General features: G+C 40.4%; 1 protein-coding gene across 1 annotated transcript; it reads right to left on the bottom strand.

Annotated features, from left to right (window-relative positions):
- Window positions 1-6067: 6067 nt before the first annotated feature.
- LOC141660231 (uncharacterized) lies at window positions 6068-10422 on the bottom strand. Its single transcript, XM_074467197.1, has 6 exons — window positions 9817-10422; window positions 9157-9528; window positions 8427-8777; window positions 7679-8069; window positions 6298-7027; window positions 6068-6215 (listed from the first exon to the last, which is right to left on the bottom strand). Exons 1-6 carry the CDS (start codon window positions 10420-10422, stop codon window positions 6068-6070), a joined length of 2598 nt encoding a protein of 865 aa, XP_074323298.1.
- Between the last annotated feature and the right edge of the window lie 13119 nt (window positions 10423-23541).

The raw sequence follows: 23541 nt of genomic DNA, 5'->3' as shown, positions 1-23541 counted from the left end.
TTTTCTTGCCCCCCAGTCCGGAGTGCGATGAGTTCAGCTAATCAGGACTAAGGTGGTTGTCTTTAGCAGGAGTTGAGCTTTTCTTGCCCCCCACTCCGGATTGCGCTGAGTTCAGTGAATCAGGACTAAGGTGGTTGTCCTTAGCAGGAGTTGAGCTTTTCTTGCCCCCGGTTCGGATTGAAGTGAGTTCGGCGAATCAGGACTAAGGTGGTTGTCCTTAGTAGGAGTTGAGCTTTTCTTGCCCCCCAGTCCGGATTTCGCTGAGTTCGGCGAATCAGGACTAAGGTGGTTGTCCTTAGCAGGAGTTGAGCTTTTCTTGCCCCCCAGTCCGGATTGCGCTGAGTTCGGTGAATCGGGACTAAGGTGGTTGAGCTTTTCTTGCCCCCCAGTCCAGATTGCGCTGAGTTCGGTGAATCAGCACTAAGGTGGTTGTCCTTAGCAGGAGTTGAGCTTTTCTTGCCCCCCAGTCGGGATTGCGTTGAGTTCGGTGAATCAGGACTAAGGTGGTTGAGCTTTTCTTGCCCCCCCCAGTCCGGATTGCACTGAGTTCGGCGAATCAGGACTAAGGTGGTTGTCCTTAGCAGGAGTTGAGCTTTTCTTTCCCCATTCCGGATTAAATTGAGTTGTGTACTCCGGACTTGGAAGTTGAAATGTTTTTGGTATTTCCCCCCCAATGATTTGAATTGTTACAGTTGTCTTTTTTCAAAAGACGTGCTGTAATAATGTCTATTTAATAATGACCGCTTATGATTGACGTCCAGGATTGTGCCACGTGGCGTGGCTTTTCAACTTTCACCGCGCGTATAAAAGGCGACCCTGCATTCTTTCTTTTCTGTTTTACCTTCTCCAAATTTCTCTTTTCTCTTATTCCTTCTTTTCTTGTTTTCTTTGAAGCTTCTCCGTCGGTATTTTTTGTTGTTGTGCTGCTGTTGCTTGGTCTTCTTTAATCTCTCCGTAATCTCTTCATTTGTAAGTTTCTTTCTCTTCTTTTCTTTATTTTAGCTTGTTGTTCGATTGGGTTTTGTGTTTCTGCTATAGTGTTTGTATGCTGTTGTGTTTAGTTTTTGTTTTGACTGTTGTGTATATCTGTATGTATATGTATATATATGTGTTTGTAGGTATGTTTTGGTTTTTGATCTGTGTTAATTGTGTTTCTGGAATTAGGGTTTTATGTTGGGGTCCGGACTTGGATACATAGTCCGGACTCATAGGTTAGGATTTGTGTTTTTGTGTTTCTGTGTCATTTGAGTTCGGAGTAGTGGGCTAGGTTTGGTTGTTTAACTTCGTGGTTTTTACAGTCCGGAGCGCCTGTTTAGTGCTGTATTTTTATTGGGTCTCCGGACTGTTGCTTTTAACTTGTAATAAAAATGAATCATAGGGTAGTCCGGACCATGTAGCTTTCAAGATAAATAAACTGTAGGATTTTTAGACTAACCTTTGTCACTTGTTTTAGGTTTATGGTCCGGACTAAAGCTCTAGCCAAGGCCTACATAACTTGCTATCCGGGGCCGTCTAGTTCGGATTCTGAGTCCTCTCGCGATTCTGAACGAGTTGAGATGGGGAAGAAAGCTTCTACTTCGGACTCTGAGGCCATAACGAAGCTTTCGATTGCTAAGATCTCTTCCAGGAAGGTACCCTGTAGTCCGGAGGGGCTGTGGATGGAGAATCTCGGATATTTCATTACGAAGAGTGAGGAGATTGAGGATACTTTTTATTATAGGAGCATTAGGTCCGGATATGCTAGGCAGCAGAACGCTGGTCCGGGGCCCTACGATAGGGAAGCGTTTGATAGGAAGTTTGCGAATAGCATAGTTGCTAAGGAGCACTATGAGCTAAAGGATGAGTATGCTGTGTTAGATTATGAAGCTCAGGATTCCGCGGTCCGGGCTGCTTTTCAGTTGGATCACCGGATTGAGTGGAGGTGGCCGACTCCGGATGAGAGGGCTCATCACAGGCCGGATGATGGCTTCGTTCCAGTGTGGCTGGAGCATCTCCGGTCTGGATGGAATCCCCACTGACATCTGTTTCTAAAACATTTGTGCAAGTACGTATACAAGATTTCTCCAATGCAGATAACGCCTAGTGGGATAAAGTGGATGACTTGGTTCATTGCTACTTGCAATCAATTTAAAGTTCAGCCCACGTTCAAGATATGGCATCACATCTTTCACTTGGTCCGGTCCAGCCAGTTCCCTTTGTACGAGCTTCGGTTTCGGGCTCCGGAGTGCGGCTACGGTGGTTCTTACAGGCCCGTTATTCAGCAATCTTCGCTGAAGTATTGGAATGGGGAGTTGATCATGCTCCGGGGTTCGGACTTATACTATCTCCCCCATATGGCTTCGGAAGGAGTCCGGACTCGCTTCCATAGGGATGTGCTCCGGGGTGACGCTCTCCGGTTAATTTTTGCATTTTGTGAATGTCTGGGTTTCCAAATGACCCGAGTTACTTTTATGAATCATAGAACTTTGCATAGGCTAGGCTGTAAGTAGTTTTCTTTCTTGTCCGGACCTTTCATATGTTTCTTGTCTGCTTTCCTTTATTTTTGTTTATTGTTTTTGACTTGTGTCTTTTCTTTGTTTCTTTCAGGTTTGCCACATTATAATCTGGACATGTCGTCTTCCGCATACAGCGATGCATTGAAGGGTCTGGGCAAAGCTTTCAAGTTGCCCAAGAAGAATGCTGCCGCTGGGTCCGGATCAAACGCCTTGGCGGAGGAGGGATCCCAGAGCAATGCGGTTCCAAATCCGGAACCTGAAGTTGCAGTGGATCCTGCTGGTCCGGAGCTGGATGCTGAAGTTGAGTTTGGGGATGATTTTGCTAACCTTGAGGACCTTGGTCCTATAGGCGAGGCTCCGGGTGAGGAATCTGTGAAGAAGAGGAAGAGGCTCCGTACCCTTGGGAGTAAGCCTCCCCGGGCCGAAAACTTTGAAGCTGGTTTCGGGTCCGGGGCTGGCAAGGGGAAGAATGTTGGAGGAGAAAGTTCGGATGAAAGTGGTCCGGGGCTGGAGGAAAAAGTCGCTCGCTTCATGGCCGGAATTCCTACTCAAACTGAGTGGAGGAGGATGAATGAGTCCGGATTCGATGCGACTATGAAGGAGTGTTCCCGGATCTGGGGTCAGGTATTTCTTCTTCCTGTTCTTGTTTCTTGTGCTGTTTTGCCTTAGGATTTTTTTTCTAAGTTTTTCTGTATTTTGCAGCTTGGTGGGTATATGGACGGATCCGCCTCTCTTGCGTACAATGAGCTCAAAGGTCTCCGGACTGCTGTTGCTGATAAAGATGCTGAGATTAGCTGGCTCCGGGACCAAATCATCGTGAAGGATAATTCTTTGTCCGGGTTGAATAAGCATCTGAATAAAGTGACTATCCAGGATGATAATGCTGAGAAGGAGGTTTCTAACTTAAAATCTGAATTGGCTGAGCTCCGGAGGCAAATATCTGCTGTTCGTCCGGAGGCTGAAGTTATAGATGAATTCAAAAGATCTGAGGAGTACGATAGGGCCCTTGCCAATGCTGGTGCTCTGGAGATAGCTCGCTGCTAGCTGGTTGCTGAACGGCATATCAAGACTAATCTGGAGGCCGACTGGGATAGGTTCGTCTCTGAGTTTATCAAGGCCAAGGAAGATATTGAGCTTGAATTGGGGGAACCGGAGCCATTCGACGGTCCCTGCCCGAGCTTCCTTCCTTCCAGTGCTCCGGATTCTTGAATTCTTTGATTTGTAACTTTGCTACTGATTTGAGACTTGATAAATTTGGTATCTGTAATATGTACTTTGCTCCGGACTCATTTGAGTTCGGTAGCTTTTAACGTTTGCTATTAATTTGCTTTATTTTTGTAGTTTATTTTTTGCCTTAGAATATTTTTCTAAGTAAAATTTATTGCTCTAGTCCTGACTAATCTTCTTGTCCGGACTAGTGGAGGCCTTTTAGTTAGAAAATTAATTCTAAGTAAAAGTGGTTGCTCTAATCTTGACTAATAGCTTGTCCGGACTAGTGGTTGCTTTTATTTAGAAAATTAATTCTAAGTTAAAATTGGTTGCTCTAGTCCTGACTAATAGCTTGTCGGGACTAGTGGTTGCTTTAAGTTAGAAAATTAATTCTAAGTAAAAATTGGTTGCTCTAGTCCTGACTAATAGCTTGTCCGGACTAGTGGTTGCTTTAAGTTAGAAAATTAATTCTAAGTAAAAATTGGTTGCTCTAGTCCTGACTAATAGCTTGTCCGGACTAGTGGTTGCTTTTATTTAGAAAATTAATTCTAAGTTAAAATTGGTTGCTTTTGTCCTGACTAATAGCTTGTCCGGACTAGTGGTTGCTATAGCTTGTCCGGACTAGTGGTTGCTTTAAGTTAGAAAATTAATTCTAAGTAAAAATTGGTTGCTCTAGTCCTGACTAATAGCTTGTCCGGACTAGTGGTTGCTTTTAGTTAGAAAATTAATTCTAAGTAAAAATTGGTTGCTCTAGTCCTGACTAATAGCTTATCCGGACTAGTGGTTGCTTTAAGTTAGAAAATTAATTCTAAGTAAAAATTGGTTGCTCTAGTCCTGACTAATAGCTTGTCCGGACTAGTGGTTGCTTTAAGTTAGAAAATTAATTCTAAGTAAAAATTGGTTGCTCTAGTCCTGACAAATAGCTTGTCCGAACTAGTGGTTGCTTTTAGTTAGAAAATTAATTCTAAGTAAAAATTGGTTGCTCTAGTCCTGACTAAAGCTTGTCCGGACTAGTGGTTGCTTTAAGTTAGAAAATTAATTCTAAGTAAAAATTAGTTGCTCTAGTCCTAACTAATAGCTTGTCCGGACTAGTGGTTGCTTTTAGTTAGAAAATTAATTCTAAGTAAAAATTGGTTGATCTAGTCCTGACTAATAGCTTGTCCGGACTAGTGGTTGCTTTTAGTTAGAAAATTAATTTTAAGTAAAAATTGGTTGCTCTAGTCCTGACTAATAGCTTGTCCGGACTAGTGGTTGCTTTAAGTTAGAAAATTAATTCTAAGTAAAAATTGGTTGCTCTAGTCCTGACTAATAGCTTGTCCGGACTAGTGGTTGCTTTTAGTTAGAAAATTAATTATAAGTAAAAATTGGTTGCTCTAGTCCTGACTAATAGCTTGTCCGGACTAGTGGTTGCTTTTCGAAAAATATGCAGAGTAAAGAAAAAGCTTTTCATTGATCATTAATACAAGATAGAAGGAGAAACATATTGGTTGCTTGCCATATTGGCTATAAGTTTTTTGGTTGCTTTGTTTGTTTTACTACTGGTAGAATTTCCTTAGCCTTAGTCCATGCCAAGTGTTTGGGACTTCTGAGCCGTCCATGTTCAGGAGCTTGTAGGTTCCTGGCCTGAGGACTTCTTTAATCTTGTATGGTCCTTCCCATTTGGGCATTAGCTTTCCGGTGTTTGTGGGATCTGATGCTTCCGTGTCTCGAAGAACTAAGTCTCCAACTTGGAAGTTTTTGACTATTGACTTCTTGCTGAAGTGCTCTCTTGTTTTGTCCTTGTATTTTTCCATCCTTTCCACAGCTTGGTCCCGGACCTCATCAATTAGCTCCATGTTTGTTCTGAGTCCTTCTTCATTTGCTTCTTCTTCAAAGTTTATTGCTCTTTGAGAAGGAGAGCCCACTTCAACAGGAAGCATTGCTTCTGTTCCATAAGCTAGTTTGAATGGAGTTTCTCCGGTGCTTGTCCTTGGGCTTGTCCTGTAGGACCAAAGTACACTTGGTAGTTCTTCTAGCCACTTGCTTTTGCTTTCTTTGAGTCTTTTCTCGATGCCTCGGAGCAGGATTCTGTTGGTTACTTCTACTTGGCCATTTCCTTGGGGATATGCCACTGATGATTTTTTGTGCTTGATCCCGCGCTCTTGGAGGTAGGACTCGAACTCTGATCCGATGAATTGGGGCCCATTGTCTGATATAGGACTCGTGGTATCCCGAACCTCATCAAGATGTTGTCTATAAACTTTATGCAGTCTTGCTGATTGATTGTCCTCATTGCTTTTGCTTCAACCCATTTGGTCATGTAGTCAATAGAGACTAGTAGGTACCTGAGGTCTCCTTTTACTCGAGGGAAGGGTCCCATAATGTCAATACCCCAAATGCCGAAGGGGATAGGTGACAGGACTGAGGATGGTAGGACTGGGCTTATCTGGGACACATTGCTGAAGAACTGGCATTCCTTGCACTTCTTGACGAATTCTATTGTATCCTGATGAATGGTTGGCCAGTAGTAGCCTTGTTTATAATCTTATGAGCTAGGGCCTTTGCAGACATGTGGTCTCCACATATCCCTTCATGCACTTCTGCCAAACAGTACTTTGCTTCTTCTGGGCTAATACATTTCAGGATAGGAGATGAGAAGGTCCTGCGGTAGAGTACTCCTTCTTCGAAGAAGAACTTGACTGCTTTTGCTTTCAATCTTTGAGCTTTTCCTTTGTCTTCTGGGAGCTCCCCTTTGTCCAAGTAGTTTATGAAGGGAGTCATCCAATTTTGAGTGCTTTCTATTTCCAAGACCTCTCCGGATTCAATGGATGGTTTGTGGAGTTCTTCGAAGTAGACTGAGCAGTCCAGATCTGATGAATTCCGGACTAATTTGGATAGGATATCCACTTTATCATTTTCTTCTCGGCATATCTGAAGGACTTGGTGGCTTAGAATTGAAGCTAAGTAGCTCTGAACCAGTGCTTGGTACTTCGCCAGAGTAGGGTCCTTTGCTATGTATTCCCCATTTGTTTGCCTGACCACTATCTGGGAGTTGCTGTAGATTTTTAAGTCTTGGACCCTTGGAGTCCGGGAGAGCTTTAGTCCTGCGATCAACGCCTCATATTCTGCTTGATTGTTTGTTGCTGGGAAGCTGAAAGATATAGCTGTCTGAATCTTGAATCCTTCTGGACTCTTGAGTATGAGTCCGGCTCCTAACCTCTCGCTTGTTGAAGAACCATCTACCTTTAAGGTCCAGGCTCCCGGACTTGTATCAATTTTTGGGTCCTGGTCCATGTCCATTGGTTCCGGGTCTTCTTCAGGGAAGTTGCATTCGATTATGAAATCTGCAAGAGCTTGAGCTTTGATTGCAGTCCTGGGAATGAAGCTTAGGTTGAACTGGCTCAATTCCACAGCCCAATTGACAAGTCTTCCCGAGATATCTGGCTTGTGGATTATTTTCCTTAGTGGTTGATTTGTTACTACTCTGATTTCCCTCCCTTGGAAGTAGTGCCTGAGTTTCCTTGAGGTTGTAACCAAAGCAAAGGCAAACTTCTCCAATCTTGGGTATCTTGTTTCTGCATCTTTTAAGACTTGGCTTACATAGTAGACTGGTTGTTGTATTCCATTCTCCTCCCTGATTAGGGCAGCTCCTACGGCTTGTGCTCCTGCTGACAAGTATAAGTAGAGAGGCTCTCCCGGCTTAGCTTTAGTTAGGACTGGTGGCTGAGAGAGGTAGGACTTGATTTCCTCGAATGCTTTTTGGCATTCCGGGTTCCAGTTTACCTCTTTCTTGTTGGTTGCTCGTTTGAGTAAATCAAAGAAAGGTAGGCACCTCTCTGCTAGTTTTGAGACAAATCTCCTGAGTGCTGCTAGTGATCCTGCTAGCTTCTGTACATCTTTTTGGGTCCTGGGAGCTTTCATCTCCTGGATTGCTTTTATTTTCTCCGGATTGGCTTCTATGCCTCTGTTACTGATCATGAATCCTAGGAACTTGCCTGCTCCTACTCCGAAGGTGCATTTCTCCGGATTTAGCTTGAGCTGGTTCTTTCTTAGGTTTTCAAAGCATTCCTTCAGATCTTCCACATGCCCTGGTATAGTTGTTGATTTGGAAATCATGTCATCGACATAGCACTCCAAATTCCTCCCAATATGGGACTTGAATATCTTGTTCATTGCTCTTTGGTAAGTGGATCCTGTACTGGTAAGCCCGAAAGGTAGCATCACATAAGCGTAGACTGCTCTGTGAGTTATGAATGATGTCTTAGGAATGTCCTTCGGGTTCACCTTTATCTGGTTGTATCCAGAGAAGGCATCCATGAAACTTAGCATGACATGTCCTGAGGTGGCATCTATCAGTTGATCAATGTTTGGAAGAGGATACGGGTCCTTCGGGCATGCGTCATTTAGGTCAGTGTAGTCCACACACATTCTCCATTTGCCGTTGGACTTCTTAACCATGACCACATTAGCTAGCCACTCCGGATATTTGATTTCTTTGATGATTCCTGCTTTGAGTAGCTTTTCTACTTCTTCGTCAATGGCTCTTTGCCTCTCCGGAGCAAAGTTTCTTCTCTTCTGTTTTACTGGTTTTCTGTTGGGGTTGACATCTAAGTTGTGCATTGCTATGGACTCATTTAGTCCTGGCATGTCCCTTGGACTCCAGGCGAAAACATCTTTGTACTCCCGGAGCAGGGATACTAATCTCTCCTTGAAGGACTCCTCGAGTCCTGACCCGACCTTTACTTTTTTGCCAGAATTGCTTTCATCTACTTCGACTTCTTCTGTTTCGACTGCGGCCTCGATTTTTGCTTGCTCTTTGTTTGAAATCATTTGATGAATTCGGGCTTCAGAGTTCTTCTTCAGATAGATGTTTGCTTGTTCAGGTTCTTTGGTTGCTTGCATTGTAGGATAAGGTTGGTCTAGGACTTGGTTTATCTTGTCCAGTACCATGACTTGGTTGCTCTCCGGTTCTTCTGGACTTGTTTTTTTTGATTCTTCCCTTGTCCGGGGTCGGTGCTTTTTCATGCTTTGTTGTTTGCGAAGGACCGTCGCCTTCCTCTTGTTATCTTTATGGGTTTCTGCCATAACTAACCCCTGGTTGTAGCATGTTTCAGCAACTCCATAATCTCATTTAATCTCTCCGACTCCTGTCGGGGTTGGGAATTTGATATTGAGATGGGAGATTGAAGTTATTGCTTGCATCATGGTTAGAGCTGATCTGCTAATGATTCCGTTGTATGAAGAAGGAGCGTTGATCACATAAAATTTGATGACATGAGTCACTTGGTAGGAGCATATCCAAAAATGGCTGGCAGATATAAAGTTCCTTGGATCGGGACTAAGTTATGGCCGAAGCCATAGAGGGGTCCTCCCGACATTCATTTGAGCGGACGCTCCCTAACTGCATTCTATCCACTGTGTGCTTGAAGAGAATATTTACTGAGGAACCATTGTCTATGAGCATTCTTCTCACTTCATTGTCAAAGATGTCCAGAGTGACAACCAAACCTGCATTATGATGAGGGTTGACTCCTTCGTAGTCCTTGCTGCTGAAGGATATCACCAGGTCTGGGAGTGATTGGATTGAGAGCACTTCTTCGCCGAAGTCCGGGCTCCTGGGTGGGGAGTAGGATCCGCCTAGGACCACATTGACTACATTCTTTCCTTTCTTCTGTGCTTCCCCTCCGCTGTTGTCCCGAACTAAGTACTTGTTCATATTCCCCTTCTTCACTTGGTCCTCAATAAAGTACTTGAGTGATAAGCAATTCTCGGTCTTGTGGCCATGGGTCTCGTGATAATCACACTGCCTATTGTAGGGTCTGCTCTCTGGAGGAGTTTGCATTGGCTTTGGAGGATAATAGAAAGGCTTGTCTTTGACTTCTTTCAAGATTTCCTCCCGGGTCCTGTTGAGAGGAGTCCAGTCCGGCTCCTACTTCGGCTCCCGAGCTTGCTTCACGGGTCCTGGGTCGCTGTTCGACTCCTGCTTCGGACCAAGTCTTTGGAAAACCGGGTTTGCTTGTCTTTCTTGGCTTTGGTTGCCTTGCTTGAATTTCTTGTCCTGATGGTAACCCCCTTTCGGTTGGTCATCAGTGTTTTTACTCCTGGACCCCCCATTCCGGGTCATCCTCATTGCCTGGAGCACATCTGTTTCCTTAATGAATCTGGCAGCCATTGAGTAAGCTGCTGCCAGGCTTTGCGGCTCCTTATTGATTAGCTCCACTATATATCTCTCATTATGCTTTGGGTCCAATTTTCTTCTGAAAATGCTTAAAGCTTCCATCTCATCTAAACTTGAAACTTTATTGATTGCTTCCTGGAACCGGCGCATGTATGCAGAAAGAGACTCATTGTCATGCTGCCGGATTGTCTTCAGGTGACACATGTGCATTTCGTGCGTTTTGTTTGCCCGAAATCTTCGAAGGAAGGAGGCTCGAAATTCCTTCCAAGAGTGGATGCTGCGGGAGGGGATTCTGCTGAACCATCTCCGGGCCCCTCCCTTAAGAGTTGAAGCGAAGAACCATGATTTCGTCAAGTCGTTGTAGTAGTATATCTGCGCTATCTGCTCAAAGTAGTTTAGGTGCTCCTTCGGGTCTCCTAGACCATCAAAGGAGTCAAAGTTGTAATGCTTCAAGTCCCGCTGCCGGGGGATACCTTCCAAGGAGTGGCTAAAAGGAGTGAGTGTTTCTCCAATCTCCACCCCTGAGTCTCTGTCCATCTTCCTCTGCAATTCATAGATCATGTCTTTGAGGTCCTTTTGCTTCTCTTCTTCTTCATCATCAGAAATCAGCTCCGGAGTAGGGTCTCTCCGGGTTCTTTTGCTCCTAGACTTGGCCAACAGCTTCTCTTCTTCTAGTTGCATTCTCTTTTGGATCTTTAGCTCAAGCTTTGCTTCTTCTTCTTTCCTGATTTGCTCCCGGACTTCTTCCAACTTTCTCTGTTTAGCAGCTTCTGCTTCTTTCTTGCCTTGATCTTTTTTGCTTTTCTTTCCTTTGGCTCCAATGCGGTCGAACATAGACCTCTTTGATTGCTGGGAGTCCCCGGACTCCTCCGGCTCCTCCTCTAGTTCTGCCTCTTCTGGGAGCCGGGTCTGCTCCTGTCTGTATAGTCTGATTGCTTCTGCTAGTTCATCGCTTGTAAGGTTGGCCATGTGCTCTTCGGCTACTGGGACATTGGTGTATTTGTACTGATTGAGCTCTATGAGGGTCCTGGCATCCCTGGTGTTTATAATTCTCTCCACTACGGGAGTGTGTAGTGGTTGCTCCTGGAACGTTTCTCTCTCGGCTCATGGGTCAAGGGCCTGGGAGTGGTCCGGCTTCTGGACCTGAGCACTAGCAGATGGTCTTCCAGAGGTATTCTTTCCTGGTCTTGCCATTTCTCAACAATACCAACAACAAATAACAACAATATGCCACAGGGAATATCGGTCTATGGTTGCTTTATGAAATTTGCAAAAACCACCCAGAATAACAACAAAAACTAACAGAGCTTCCTGGGAGCAGTTTAAACAATTCCCTGGGACTACTCAACGATGTAGTATAACGCAAACCCCATATTCAAACTACAGCAATAACGATTAAAACTAACGATAGCTTACACAAACGTGGCTTAAATCAACAAAATGGGCTCACACAAACATGGCCTAAAATAACGAGCACACACAAATATGGCTGAAATAAACAACATTCATGCTTATGGAAAAGGTTGGTTGCTTGGTTTCTTACAAGTTTGAATAAATGGACTCCTTGAAGAGTTTGTTGATGAAGGCGAATCCAGGGGCACCGAGACCCAAGGATGGAGCGTCCCCTCCTTCTAGCGCCAAATGATAACTCCTGGTGGCGGGGCTGCTCCTTCGACGATGTCCTGGATCCTTCCCCACTGTAGAGGTGTAGCTGTGGTTGGGTTCCTATAAAACAACACCGGAAGGGGGGTTAAAGTCCCGCGGCGCCTCCGGCGTGAGAGTAAGAATTGGCTTTTGGGAGGATGAAGATGAATATGAATGCAAGGTGGCTGTGTGTGTATATGGGTGTGAAAGAATGATTAACCCCAAAACCTCACCTTCTTGGGCTATTTATAGGCCAAGGGTAGGGTTTTGGGGTTGGTACCTTTAGATCATAGCCATTGGTTCTAGGAGCGGAGGACACCTGGCTAGAGTGGATGCTTTACACGTGTTAGTGCGGGATTGGCCGAGGAATGTTCTGGGGATCCTCTGACACGTGCCCTGATTATTCCCATGATTGATGTGTGACAGTTGTCCCCATCACGTGCCTGGATGATAGTACATATAGCTTTTGGGAGGCCTACTCCTAGGCCTTCAACCACATACAGCTCCTGGGAGGACTACTCCTAAGCTCCCAACTCCATATGACTCCTGGGAGGGCTACTCCTAAGCCCCTAACTCCACGCAGCTCCTAGAAGGAGTAGTCCCGCACACTACCGCTCCTAACCGGCGCAGTCCCGCAAGCCTAACCCTGGTAAATCCCAGCACGTGAGACGTTGGCCCAGGCACGTGATGGGGACAACTGTCACACATCAATCATGGGAATAATCAGGGCACGTGTCAGAGGATCCCCAGAACAATCCTCGGCCAATCCCGCACTGACACGTGTAAAGCATCCACTCTAGCCAGGTGTTCTCCGCTCCTAGAACCAATGGCTATGATCTAAAGGTACCAACCCCAAAACCCTACCCTTGGCCTATAAATAGCCCAAGAAGGTGAGGTTTTGGGGTTAATCATTCTTTCACACCCATATACACACACAACCACCTTATATTCATATTCATCTTCATCCTCCCAAAAGCCAATTCTTACTCTCACGCCGGAGGCGCCGCGGGACTCCAACCCCCCTTCCGGTGTTGTTTTGTAGGAACCCAACCACAGCTACACCTCTATAGCGAGGAAGGATCCAGGACGCCGTCGAAGGAGCAGCCCCGCCACCAGGAGTTATCATATATTGTTAACGAGCTGACAGTTGATATTTAATGCAGAATATAAATGATAATAAGTAAAGAACACACAAAAATTATAACCGGGTTCGACACCTAACCCTATTGGTCTATGTCCTAGTCCCTTACCAACTTGGTAAGAGAATATAATATTAATAACTGAAATGATACGATTACAAGATTCAATAATATATCTCCATTTATCCCTTATTCTTGATAGCACACTACTAGAAAAACGTCAATAGACATCGGCTAAAAACCGATGTCTATGAATGCAAAAATCCGATGTCTTCGTGGGTGATGTTAAAGACCCCCCATTTAACATCGGTTTTAAACTGATGCTAAAAACAACATATAACATCAGTTTTTTGTTTAAAACCGATTTCTATATCTTGATATTAAAATTCTCATGCATATCTAATCTTCATATATCATCATAATATGATATTTTTATCAATTTAAATATATGTGAGCTAAGCAAAATCTTTCAATTTAACCAATAAATTGATGTTAGTATTACCAGTAACAACAGTTTTCATCAAACAACTGATGTTAATAGTACCTTTGACATCAGTTCTTCATTGGTAACTGATGTCTATTTGTGACAAACTGATGTCTATAATGCTTAATAACATCAGTTTTTTGTTTCAAGATTTTTTTGTTGTCGTCTTTAACATCGGTTTTTACTGATGTCAATGGTTCACTAGAACTGATGTATCAAGCTTTGATAGACATCATTTTTTTATTTTGTAGTAGATGTTTATAGTATTACATTAACATCAGTTTTATGTCAAAAAAATGATGATAAATGGCTTTGTTTTAAAATCAGTTGGTTTGTATAAAATGATGTCTGATCACCTGTTTTATCCATGCAAAAATCAGAAACACAGATGCCAAAAAATTGTCAGAAAACCAAGCAATTGCCATTTAACAACCAAATTCAGCTCCAATATTTACCAAACTATCATTCAATCTCCAACCATCCAAATTAACATCCCAATCTCCAAACATCCAAATTATCATCCCAACATACTAGCTACATAGTTTCAAATCTAAACCACCAAACTTGAAGTACTAGACATTCATCCATAATCTTTTCTAATTACTAGTTACAATCCGAATACATGTAACCAAAATAAAGGTGTTTTTCAGATTGTAATATAGGTACCAGTCGTCAAGCTAGAGTCGCCAACAACTATATGATGGATTGGATATAATCAAGCGTCTCATAGCGAACGACATCAAGGTCCTCCTCTGTATAAGACCTGCGACTCTTGGAGGCCCACTGGAACACAAATAAACCTATGTCATTCCTCAACCAACTGAAAAGTAATATTCATAGAATTAAGAAAAGTAAAAAATGTACCTTGTCTAGCAGCTTCATCTCCTGGTCCTCAATTAAATCTTTCATATAGCGCATGACCACATATCCACATTCTGTGCCACCTGGTTGTTCAGGGCATCCCTATACATTCCAATAAATTGTTGACAATTAGTGACATCGAAGATTAATCATAATTCCATATTTTACAAAAATGAAAAAATAAAAAATCGACTAAATACTCATAACAAGGTTTTTAACTTTGGGATTCTTGTTTACCCGTCCTTCCTGAGCATTATAAGATCTCACTGCCCTGTAAATGTTATAATTATAAAATACAGTGTCAAATCCGTCAATTATCGATTACATTCAATATATAATTGCAAATTGAAGTAAAAAATTACCGCACTAAAGCCTTTTCAAGGTCCTGGGGATGAGGATGATGAGGCAATGGATTAAGGATGACAATTTCTGATTCCCAAAACACAATCAAAATCCAATGTAAACTGTTTTCATTATAAACAAATTAAAGTGAGCAAAATGCAATTTAAAAAATAAATATCCGATAATTTTACATACATTATAATTAATTTACCAACAGCTATATGACTAATCAAGGCCATACAATATTTTAAAATAGGATGCACAAAAAGAGACATACTTGTAGTTATAAGGCATAAAGTTCATCCGAAGAACTCCATCTTTCAGCCTTTACACAACATAATCATTAAATTCATCATTCAACTTGTATGTGGACGGATGAAGAAAAGCAAACATCGCTGACAAATCTCTACTCGGCGTATCCCGAAACACTGAATACAAATACCTAAAAATAAAAAAAAATAAAAATTACATTTTCTGTAAATAGATCATTACTATATAAAATGAGACCAGATTCTAAAAAAGTATAACAAGAAGCTTACACCATGTATGTTGATATAGCAGACTGTTCAATCATTTTAAACTCTAGCAATTCAAGTATGTTCTCATGAAGTAAATATATAGTTCTTTCAATTCCAAAGATTTGAAAATCATATGGAACCGGTATTGAGTTTCCACTTTCCTTCATCACCGTCGATGCAAATTTGTACAACAGCCTAAAGCGATGAGGCACATTGTCCTTTGGCTTCACAGAATTAAATGCATTATGCACATTTTGCACCTCACTCACATTCCGCGCATTTTTCTTTTTCTGTAAATAAATATTTAAGCATATAACCGGTATTATTCACTTTAGTGCAAATTTGTACAATCTCTTAAAAATAATGACACTTGGTTTGTAATTAAATTATATACCTCGGAACCAGTAGTGGAGGTGTATATGATCATGTCTTTGGGCCATGCCAAATGAGAACCGATGGCTTGCTGGACGGTTTCTATCTCACCAACCACAGGAACAGGAACCAAAGCATCATCCTGGATGCTTCCGTCCACCCCAACACAAACAAATCCTGGTTCTAGAGGCACTCCATGAACCGCTCTACTCATTCCATCTCCGTCATAAAAAACAACACCAAAAGCTACCTTGTTATCCATGCTCTCCACTGCCATTTCACACTTGCGAGGACCCTATAGTTTATAATTATAAATCAAAATAGACACTATCAGCTCAAACAATTTAATAACATGCAACATTATCATAGAAATCAATCAAGTATACACTGTAATTGCATACCTTTTGTCCCGGTGGACCAGGAGGAGGAATAATAACAAAATCTGCACCATCTTTATCCTCATCGGTCATCAATTCATCTTCCATCAAATCTTTTGCAACTTTCCTTATGTTCTTTTGTTCTTGTTCTTGTTCTTTTACCCCAGGACAACTTTCTTTTTCATTATCCCCAGCAACCAAAGCTTACAACTCAGCAATTTGTAACTCAAGATTATGAAACTGCTCTTTGGTAATGTGACTTCTTGTCTGTTTCGGTAAATTGAAGTACAATGTTGGAGGTATGAAGTTTCTAACCCCGAGAACCCTTCCCACATGCTCGGGAGTTTCCAATACAGTGGTGAGTACATCATTAGTTCCATCCGGCTTGAATTCAGCATTTTTTTGCTTTTCGAGTAAGGAATCCTGTTAAAACCATGAGTAATTAAGTATGATTGGAAAATTAAAGAAGCAAAAAATTATAATAATTCTTATAATTTGTTGAATTTTTTCTGCCAGTTCTGGGTCAAGAGTCCCATCTTCTGTCATACGGGCTTTTTTCCACATAATTGCCCTATCTGGCCTTTCTTCAGGCTCCAACCTCCCCGAGCGTTTCTACAAAAAAATTAAGATACATTCATAAATTGAAAATGTGAATACTACAAGAAAAATGATAAGACTCTTACTTCTTCTTCTTCCAATCCGATGTATCCTTTTCTTGACACTCGGTGTGGATATTTCCGTTGTTCCACTCTTTCACTCTTTTTTATTCTCTTCCTGTATACAAAATAAATCTTGTTGATTACTGTATTTTTAAAATTAAATCTACTCCCAAAAAACCAAAAAAAAATATTGTCCTAAATTTATATATATATATATATAAGTAATGCATACCTCCCACTCTTTTGTGACTCTAGCTGCAACAAATCGTCTCCACGCTTTCTTCCCGACAAAAGCATATTACTTTGGTGGCTTCTGTAGCTTCTTCTTTTGCTCAACAAAAGGCATCACATGTTCCACTGTCAATTTAGCCTTAAAATTTCTCCATTTTGCGCCTGCCGACTGTAGAATCCTCTTCCGACTTTCAGGAATCAGTTCGAACGTATCCTGAAGCACAAATTTAACAAGTTCAGACAGTGCAAATTTTTTTAAATAAAAACAATGAGATTAATGTCAATTACGATTGTAAATGACATACCTCAAGATCATTCCATATTTTTTGTTTCAGTTCAGGGTCAACCTTTGGCCAAGTCGGAATGTCAATTGGGACCATTGTCCTTGCTATCATACCTATGTAGGACTGTAGTTTGTGCCGTTCATCTCCAACTGGAACTGCAACTCGATTGAACCGTAAATTCAATTTCTCTCCCCGCGCTTTCTTCATCACCACTTTGTGCATAGCACAAACGCCTCGTGCTGCTCCAGATGTCCTGCTTTTGGTAGATTGTGCAGTAATTTCAGTGGGTTGTGAAGCTGACTGCTGGGGAACAATGGTGTCCGCTGGAGCAACCGGTACCGCTGGAACAATGGTGTCTGCTGGAACAATATGATTCTCATCCAATGATTCTTTAGACTTTTTTTTAGATTTTTTTCCTTTCTTTACCATCTTTCCTGCATTAACCAAAAGGAGTAGGAATAAGAGATAAGATTATCATCATACTAGGATTATCATAATCATTCTAGCACAATACATATCTAATTCAACATATATAATTAACTACACAATCGCCTTTTCAACGTATAACAACATATAGCAGAACACATAAAGCATTTACATATTTTTATCAGTTGCTTCTACAAATTCTAATACTTACACTCATAATAAAACTCCAAGTAATTATATCATACATTTCTACAATAAAAAGTTGATAAATAAACTCCAAGTTTTTTTGATACCATCCATAATCCTACAATACAACACTTAATTTTACCTAAATCCGAGAAGCCTATTTTTAAACAAAACTGTAAATCAAGTGAATATGATTTTTAATCCTTGGATCGCTTCTTCAGCCAGATTCCTTCGCCATCCTTTCTTTTATTGCCAATATTAGACTCTTCGTCGTCCATAACACCAGAATCAACTATGGGGATGTTAGAGCAGAATGGAGGGTTTTTTAGAATTATGTCTCCAAGATCATCATCATTGTATATCTCGTGATAGTCTCTGGTCGTTGAGGTCAATAGACTGACCAGTTGGAATCAACGGGATCTTCTACATAGAAAACTTGTTTCACTTGATCAACGAACACATATTTGTCATTCTTGTGGCCTTGTCGACTAAGGTCAACAAGTGTGAAGCCAAGTTCATCAGCCTTGACGCCTCTGTCACAGTCTGCCCATTTGCACAAGAATAACGTGGCTTTAAATGAGTGGTAATCCAATTCCCATATTTCTTCAATCCTCCCGTAAAATGTCATATCACTCTCTACGGGATTTAAATCCTTAGCACTAGACACTTGGACAGTCTTAGCAACTAACGAGACTCCACTAATTTGAACAACCCTAGCATCGCCTCGCTCCTTTGTGAAATATCGGATTCCGTCAACTAGATAGCCATCAAAAGTCAAAATAGTAAATGATGATTTTCCTGCTAGCCACCTTATCATTTCAGAAACACCTTCGACTTTCTCGTTCAATTCAGTCATAACTTTGTTCTCAAACCAATCAGCAAATAGCCTATTATGCTCCTCAATCATCCACTGAATAGTCTTTTTTTTCCTTCATAAATTTTTTCAAGCAGCTCCTTATGCATCCTTTGAAAATACATAAATTTTTTGGTTACAAACTAAAATAATGCTTATACAAAATTAATCAATAAAATAAAAAGAAAAGTGACTTACTTAAAATATGGAAACACTTTACTGTTTTTTAAGAGGACGTGTAAATGCGCCTCATCTCGTTCTTTCTCTTCAACAGATTTAACTGTTGCAGCCGATAATGGACCAGAAAGTTTGCCTTGATCCTTCGGAAGACCGACAGTTGTGAAACTATTTCTAAAAAACTCAGCGCAAAATTTTACAGATTCTTCTTTCAAGTATGCTTCGGCTATACAACCTTCTGGAAAATAACGGTTTCGCACGTAACTTTTCAACACTTTATTAAAACGCTCAAATGGATACATCCATCTATAGAAAACTAGTCCACATAAACGCAATTCCCTGACCAGGTGTACTATTAGATGTATCATTATATCAAAAAAGAAGGCGGAAATATTTTTTCAAGCTCACATAAGGTTAATACCAAATCGGCTTGCAAATTAGCAAGTTTTGATACGTCAACAATTTTGTTGCACAAAGTGTTGAAAAAGAAGCAGAGTCTTATTATGCTAACTCTAACATTCTTGGGAAGTACAAAACGAATTACGACCGGGAGTAATTATTGAAGGAGTACATGGCAGTCGTGAGACTTCATCCCAAATATCTTTAAATCCGCCATGGATACACAATTTCTGATGTTTGAGGAATGCCCATATGGCAACTTCATTGATGAGAGTGATTTCAACACTTTTCTTTTTTCAGCTTTTGTTAGAGTAAAACTGGAAGGAGGTAGATAAGTTTTTTTTCTCCTACTTCTGGAGCTAAATCAGTTCTAACCCCCATTTCCATCATATCTAGCCGAGATGCCTCACTATCTTTGGACTTGTGTTTTAAATTCAGTAACGTCCCAAGTAGACTATCGCACACATTTTTCTCAATATGCATAATATCGAGGCAGTGACGAACGTGATGGAATTTCCAGTATTCCAACTCAAAAAATACCGACTTCTTCTTCCAAGCATAGTCCACCTTCTTCGACTTCTTTTCTTCCTTTCCATAAGAAAATTTAATGTTTTCTTGTTATGCCAACACCTCTTGTCCGGAAAGGGGTTGCCTTGGCTGTCCAAACTCTTGTTGACCATAAAGGCTGCCTTCTTCTTCCTGTATGAATGATGCCTAGGAAAATACCGACGATGACCTTGGTAACATATTTTCCTACTATAAGGTAAATAGTTAGCAACGGTATCATCATCACACACTGGACAACCCAAATAACCCTTGTTGACACAGCCAGACAAATTACCATATGCCGGGAAATCGTTAATCGTCCATAATAAAGTCGCCCTTAAAGTGAAAGAAGTTTTTGTGAAGGCATCGTATACATTCGGTTCACCTTCTTCCCAAAGCTTTTTCAAATTATCAACTAACGGTTGTAAGAACACATCAAGGTTGTTACCTGGTTCATGTGGACCGGAGACCAATATAGTTAACATCATAAATTTCCTCTTGATACATAACCACGGAGGAAGATTATAAGTTACCAATACTACCGGACAACAAGAATACCGATTGGTCAACCCATTGTTATGTGGCTTAATACCATCAGCCGACAAAACTAGTCGAAGATTTCTTGGCTCACTTCTGAAGGCAGGCCACCTGTAATCGATATTCCGCCAAGAAGGAGAGTTGGCAGGGTGGCGCATCTGGCCATCATGAATTCTTTGGTTGGAATGTCATGTCAACAACTCAGCTGTCGAAGAAGATTTAAACATCCGTTTAAATCTCGAGATGATTGGAAAGTACCACATAACTTTTTTTGGGATTTTATACCTTTCTCTACCATCCTTACCCACCTGCCAGTGAGATAGCTTGCACTTTGGACACTCTGAAGAAGTCTCATTTACACCCCTGTATAGAACACATTCATTGGGACACGCGTGGAATTTTGTATACTCGAGGCCTAAATTCAAAAGAGTCTTCTTTGCTTCATATGCGTTAACAGGTAATGCATTATCCTGAGATAGGAATGAGCCAACTGTAGAGAGAAGATCGCTAAATGCGCTATCACTCACACCGAATCTCGCTTTCCAGTTATGTAATTTTAACATCGAATCTAATTTTGTGCAGTCATTGCCCTCAAATAAAGGTTGTTGAGCATCGGCCACAAACCTCTTAAAATCATGCGAGTCTTTATCGTAGTCATCGCCCCCTAATTTACCCCCCGGATTACGATATGCTGCTTCACAAACCACATCAGCTTGTGAAGCACCAGCAGCCGCCGCTTCCGATGCAACAGCCGCTTCTGATGCAGCTTCAAAGGCTGATTTAAATGCATCTGCATTCTGCTCCTCTTCATAAGGAGGCACTGTGCTACCAACAGATGACCTACCAGTCTTGGATCTGTGCCAAATCCAATCAATATACCCAAGACTAAAACCATTCTCGTAGAGATTACCCCTTATTACTTTGACCGGAAATTTCTTGAAATTAACACATTTACAGCAGGGGCAAGGTATTTTTTTAGGATTTTTACAATTTTCTTCGGTGTAAATCAAAAACTTTTCAACGCCGACTTTATATTCCAACGAATTCCTCTATTTTGAAATACAATCTTTCTCCATATTCGTAGGATAACCTATTTCCTACCTAATTTTCATATCAAATATTTTTAAAAAAACAACGTACAATTAGTAATATATATGTATTACTATGTATAATTACCGGCAAAGCAGAACACGATACTGATTGATTAAAATGATGAAACGAAACACAGAACAAAGCTGAGCACGACACTAGACAATAAACATAGCACATTAATATAATTTGTAATGAGTAGAATCAACCACCACCCGACGCCGATGCTCATAAAGAATTAGCTTCCATAGGCCAAGAAAACTCTATTCACATGCTAACTATCATTTCTCAAACAAGAATCAGAACTTTTAGTGGGTTTATTAAGTACTTGCTCAAAGATTACATTCCCAAACCAACCACTTCTGCTTTTCTAACTCCTCCCAGGTTACCCTTCTTCTCTACCAGGTAATTATTTTCTTTATAAGCACCATATGTATGTGTTAGTGAAGTGTTCTTTTATAAAAAAATTTATTCCATGTATGACATCAAAAATCAAAGTTGATTTTTATTACTGAAAAGGTAATGTCATTATCCTTTTCAGTAATCTGCTTGTATCGATTTGGTAGTACAAGACAGGGCATGCATTTTAATATTTATATTATACTATCAATAAATGAAAGATGTTTACATTATACTATAAATTCTACACAGAACCATCTTCCTGTCATTTTATATGTAAAATATATGCTGTAACAACATATACAGAACAAAAAGTGAATTTCGTCTATCATCCCCTTACTATAAAATAATGTTTACATTATTTAACTGAGAATAACATGCATTTCCTAGAGAAAACAGAGAAAAGAGCAACAAAAATCCTATCATTTAAACAAAATAAAATAAACAAAGACATAGCCATAATCAAATTAGGGTTTGCTATATGACAAACAACTAATTTCCATACTATAGAATATGTAACAAGCAACTCAAACAAGCAGATGCAGATAGTTTAAGCTTAAACTAATTAAAAATTAAAAAATTAGGGTTTCAAATTGAAACCCCCAATTCTGAAATTAGGGTTTATACTTACCTAATTCAAGCTTTAACCTCCAACTTAGCTTCAATCTCTGACTTAAACTCCAACCTTAAACTCCGAGTTGAACTTCAACTCCGACTTCAACTTAATATAATGAAACCCCCAAATCTACGAGAGCAATGAGGGAAATGAGAACAACCTTGATGAGAGCAGCAAGGTGAAATCTACACATGAAGGTGAAATGAGAGCTGAGAGAGGGATAAAATGAGAGATGAGTGAGTGATGAACTGAGAGATGAGAGAGTGATGAAATGATGAATACATTTTTTGTTTTTGTTTTTGTTTGTTTTTTTCAGTTTTTGATTTTAATTTTAATTTTTTTTAATAAAAAAGAGGGGGAAGATGTGGGTGAAAAAAGGGGGAAAATTTTACTAAGTCAAAAAATAAGGGGGGGAAAGACTTGGAGGGAATGAATAATTTTGTTAGGGGGGAACGGGGAAGGCGCGTTGATTAATTTTTTTTAAAACAAACATATAACATCGGTTGGACTAAAAAACTGATATTTATAACAACAAAAGACATCGGTTGCCAAAAACCGATGTAGAAAATACCTTTTATATCGGCCAAAAAAGCAACTGATGTCTAAGAGGTGATGTCTATTCTACTTTTTCTAGTAGTGGCAGCTTGCTGATAACACATGTTCCCTTGAGTGAATTTCCCTCTAAGCCCTGTACCAAACCTGTATAGCCTTCTCTAGCAATCTAACTCCCGGAACCCTTGTTATCCAATCTCAACTACTCAGCAACAAATGTTTACACATTGAACAATACAAATCGAATAGAAAGATACAACTCAAACTGTGAACTCAATATGGATATATGTGTATATACTAGAGCTCAAACTAAAAGATATTCAATGAGGTGTGAAGTTGTATTTTCAGAAAGCTTGGTGTGTATCTTGTGATCAGTCGTAAAATGAACACACTAGATAACTAATGTTCAAATAATCAAACAACATGTAACGGTCTTGAGTCCTGCTCTCACGTTTGTTAGTTATGATAATTTGAATATTAACCACTTACAAACTATGTTTAAAATGAAAATAAAATGATAAAAGAGTTTATAAGTCCCGGTCTTCAGTTTAGTTTGAGAATATATAGTGTATAAGTTTGTTTAGATTATTCAAACCAAATTACAACGGTCTTGAGTCCAACTCTCACGTTTAATTTGTTTGATTTATTCAAACCCTAACATACACCTATTTTGTATGTATATTAAAGGTAGTTAGAGAGTAAAAATGTTTTAATAAAACACACTTTCTGTACATATCAACCCACTTACTTAAAGTTTGTTATGGATACGAGTTTTGAAATAAATAAACTCCTATCAAGTAGGATAGGATTTTAATAAAGCATTTGGTTGAAAACTGAGCTCTAATATGATAGATAACGTATATATTTGTATTAGAGTCTTTACAAGTGAATAACCTATGAAATCTCCTTGAAAAAATGGACTTTGACTTTCTCTTCAACAACTTCTGGGCGGAGGCTCGCAGCTTGCTGATAGGCTCTGTATCTAACCG

Source organism: Apium graveolens, chromosome 5 (genome assembly GCF_009905375.1).
Source record: "Apium graveolens cultivar Ventura chromosome 5, ASM990537v1, whole genome shotgun sequence".
NCBI lineage: Eukaryota > Viridiplantae > Streptophyta > Magnoliopsida > Apiales > Apiaceae > Apium > Apium graveolens.
Note: the sequence above shows the minus strand (reverse complement) of the source record. Positions and strands in the feature narration are given on the sequence as shown.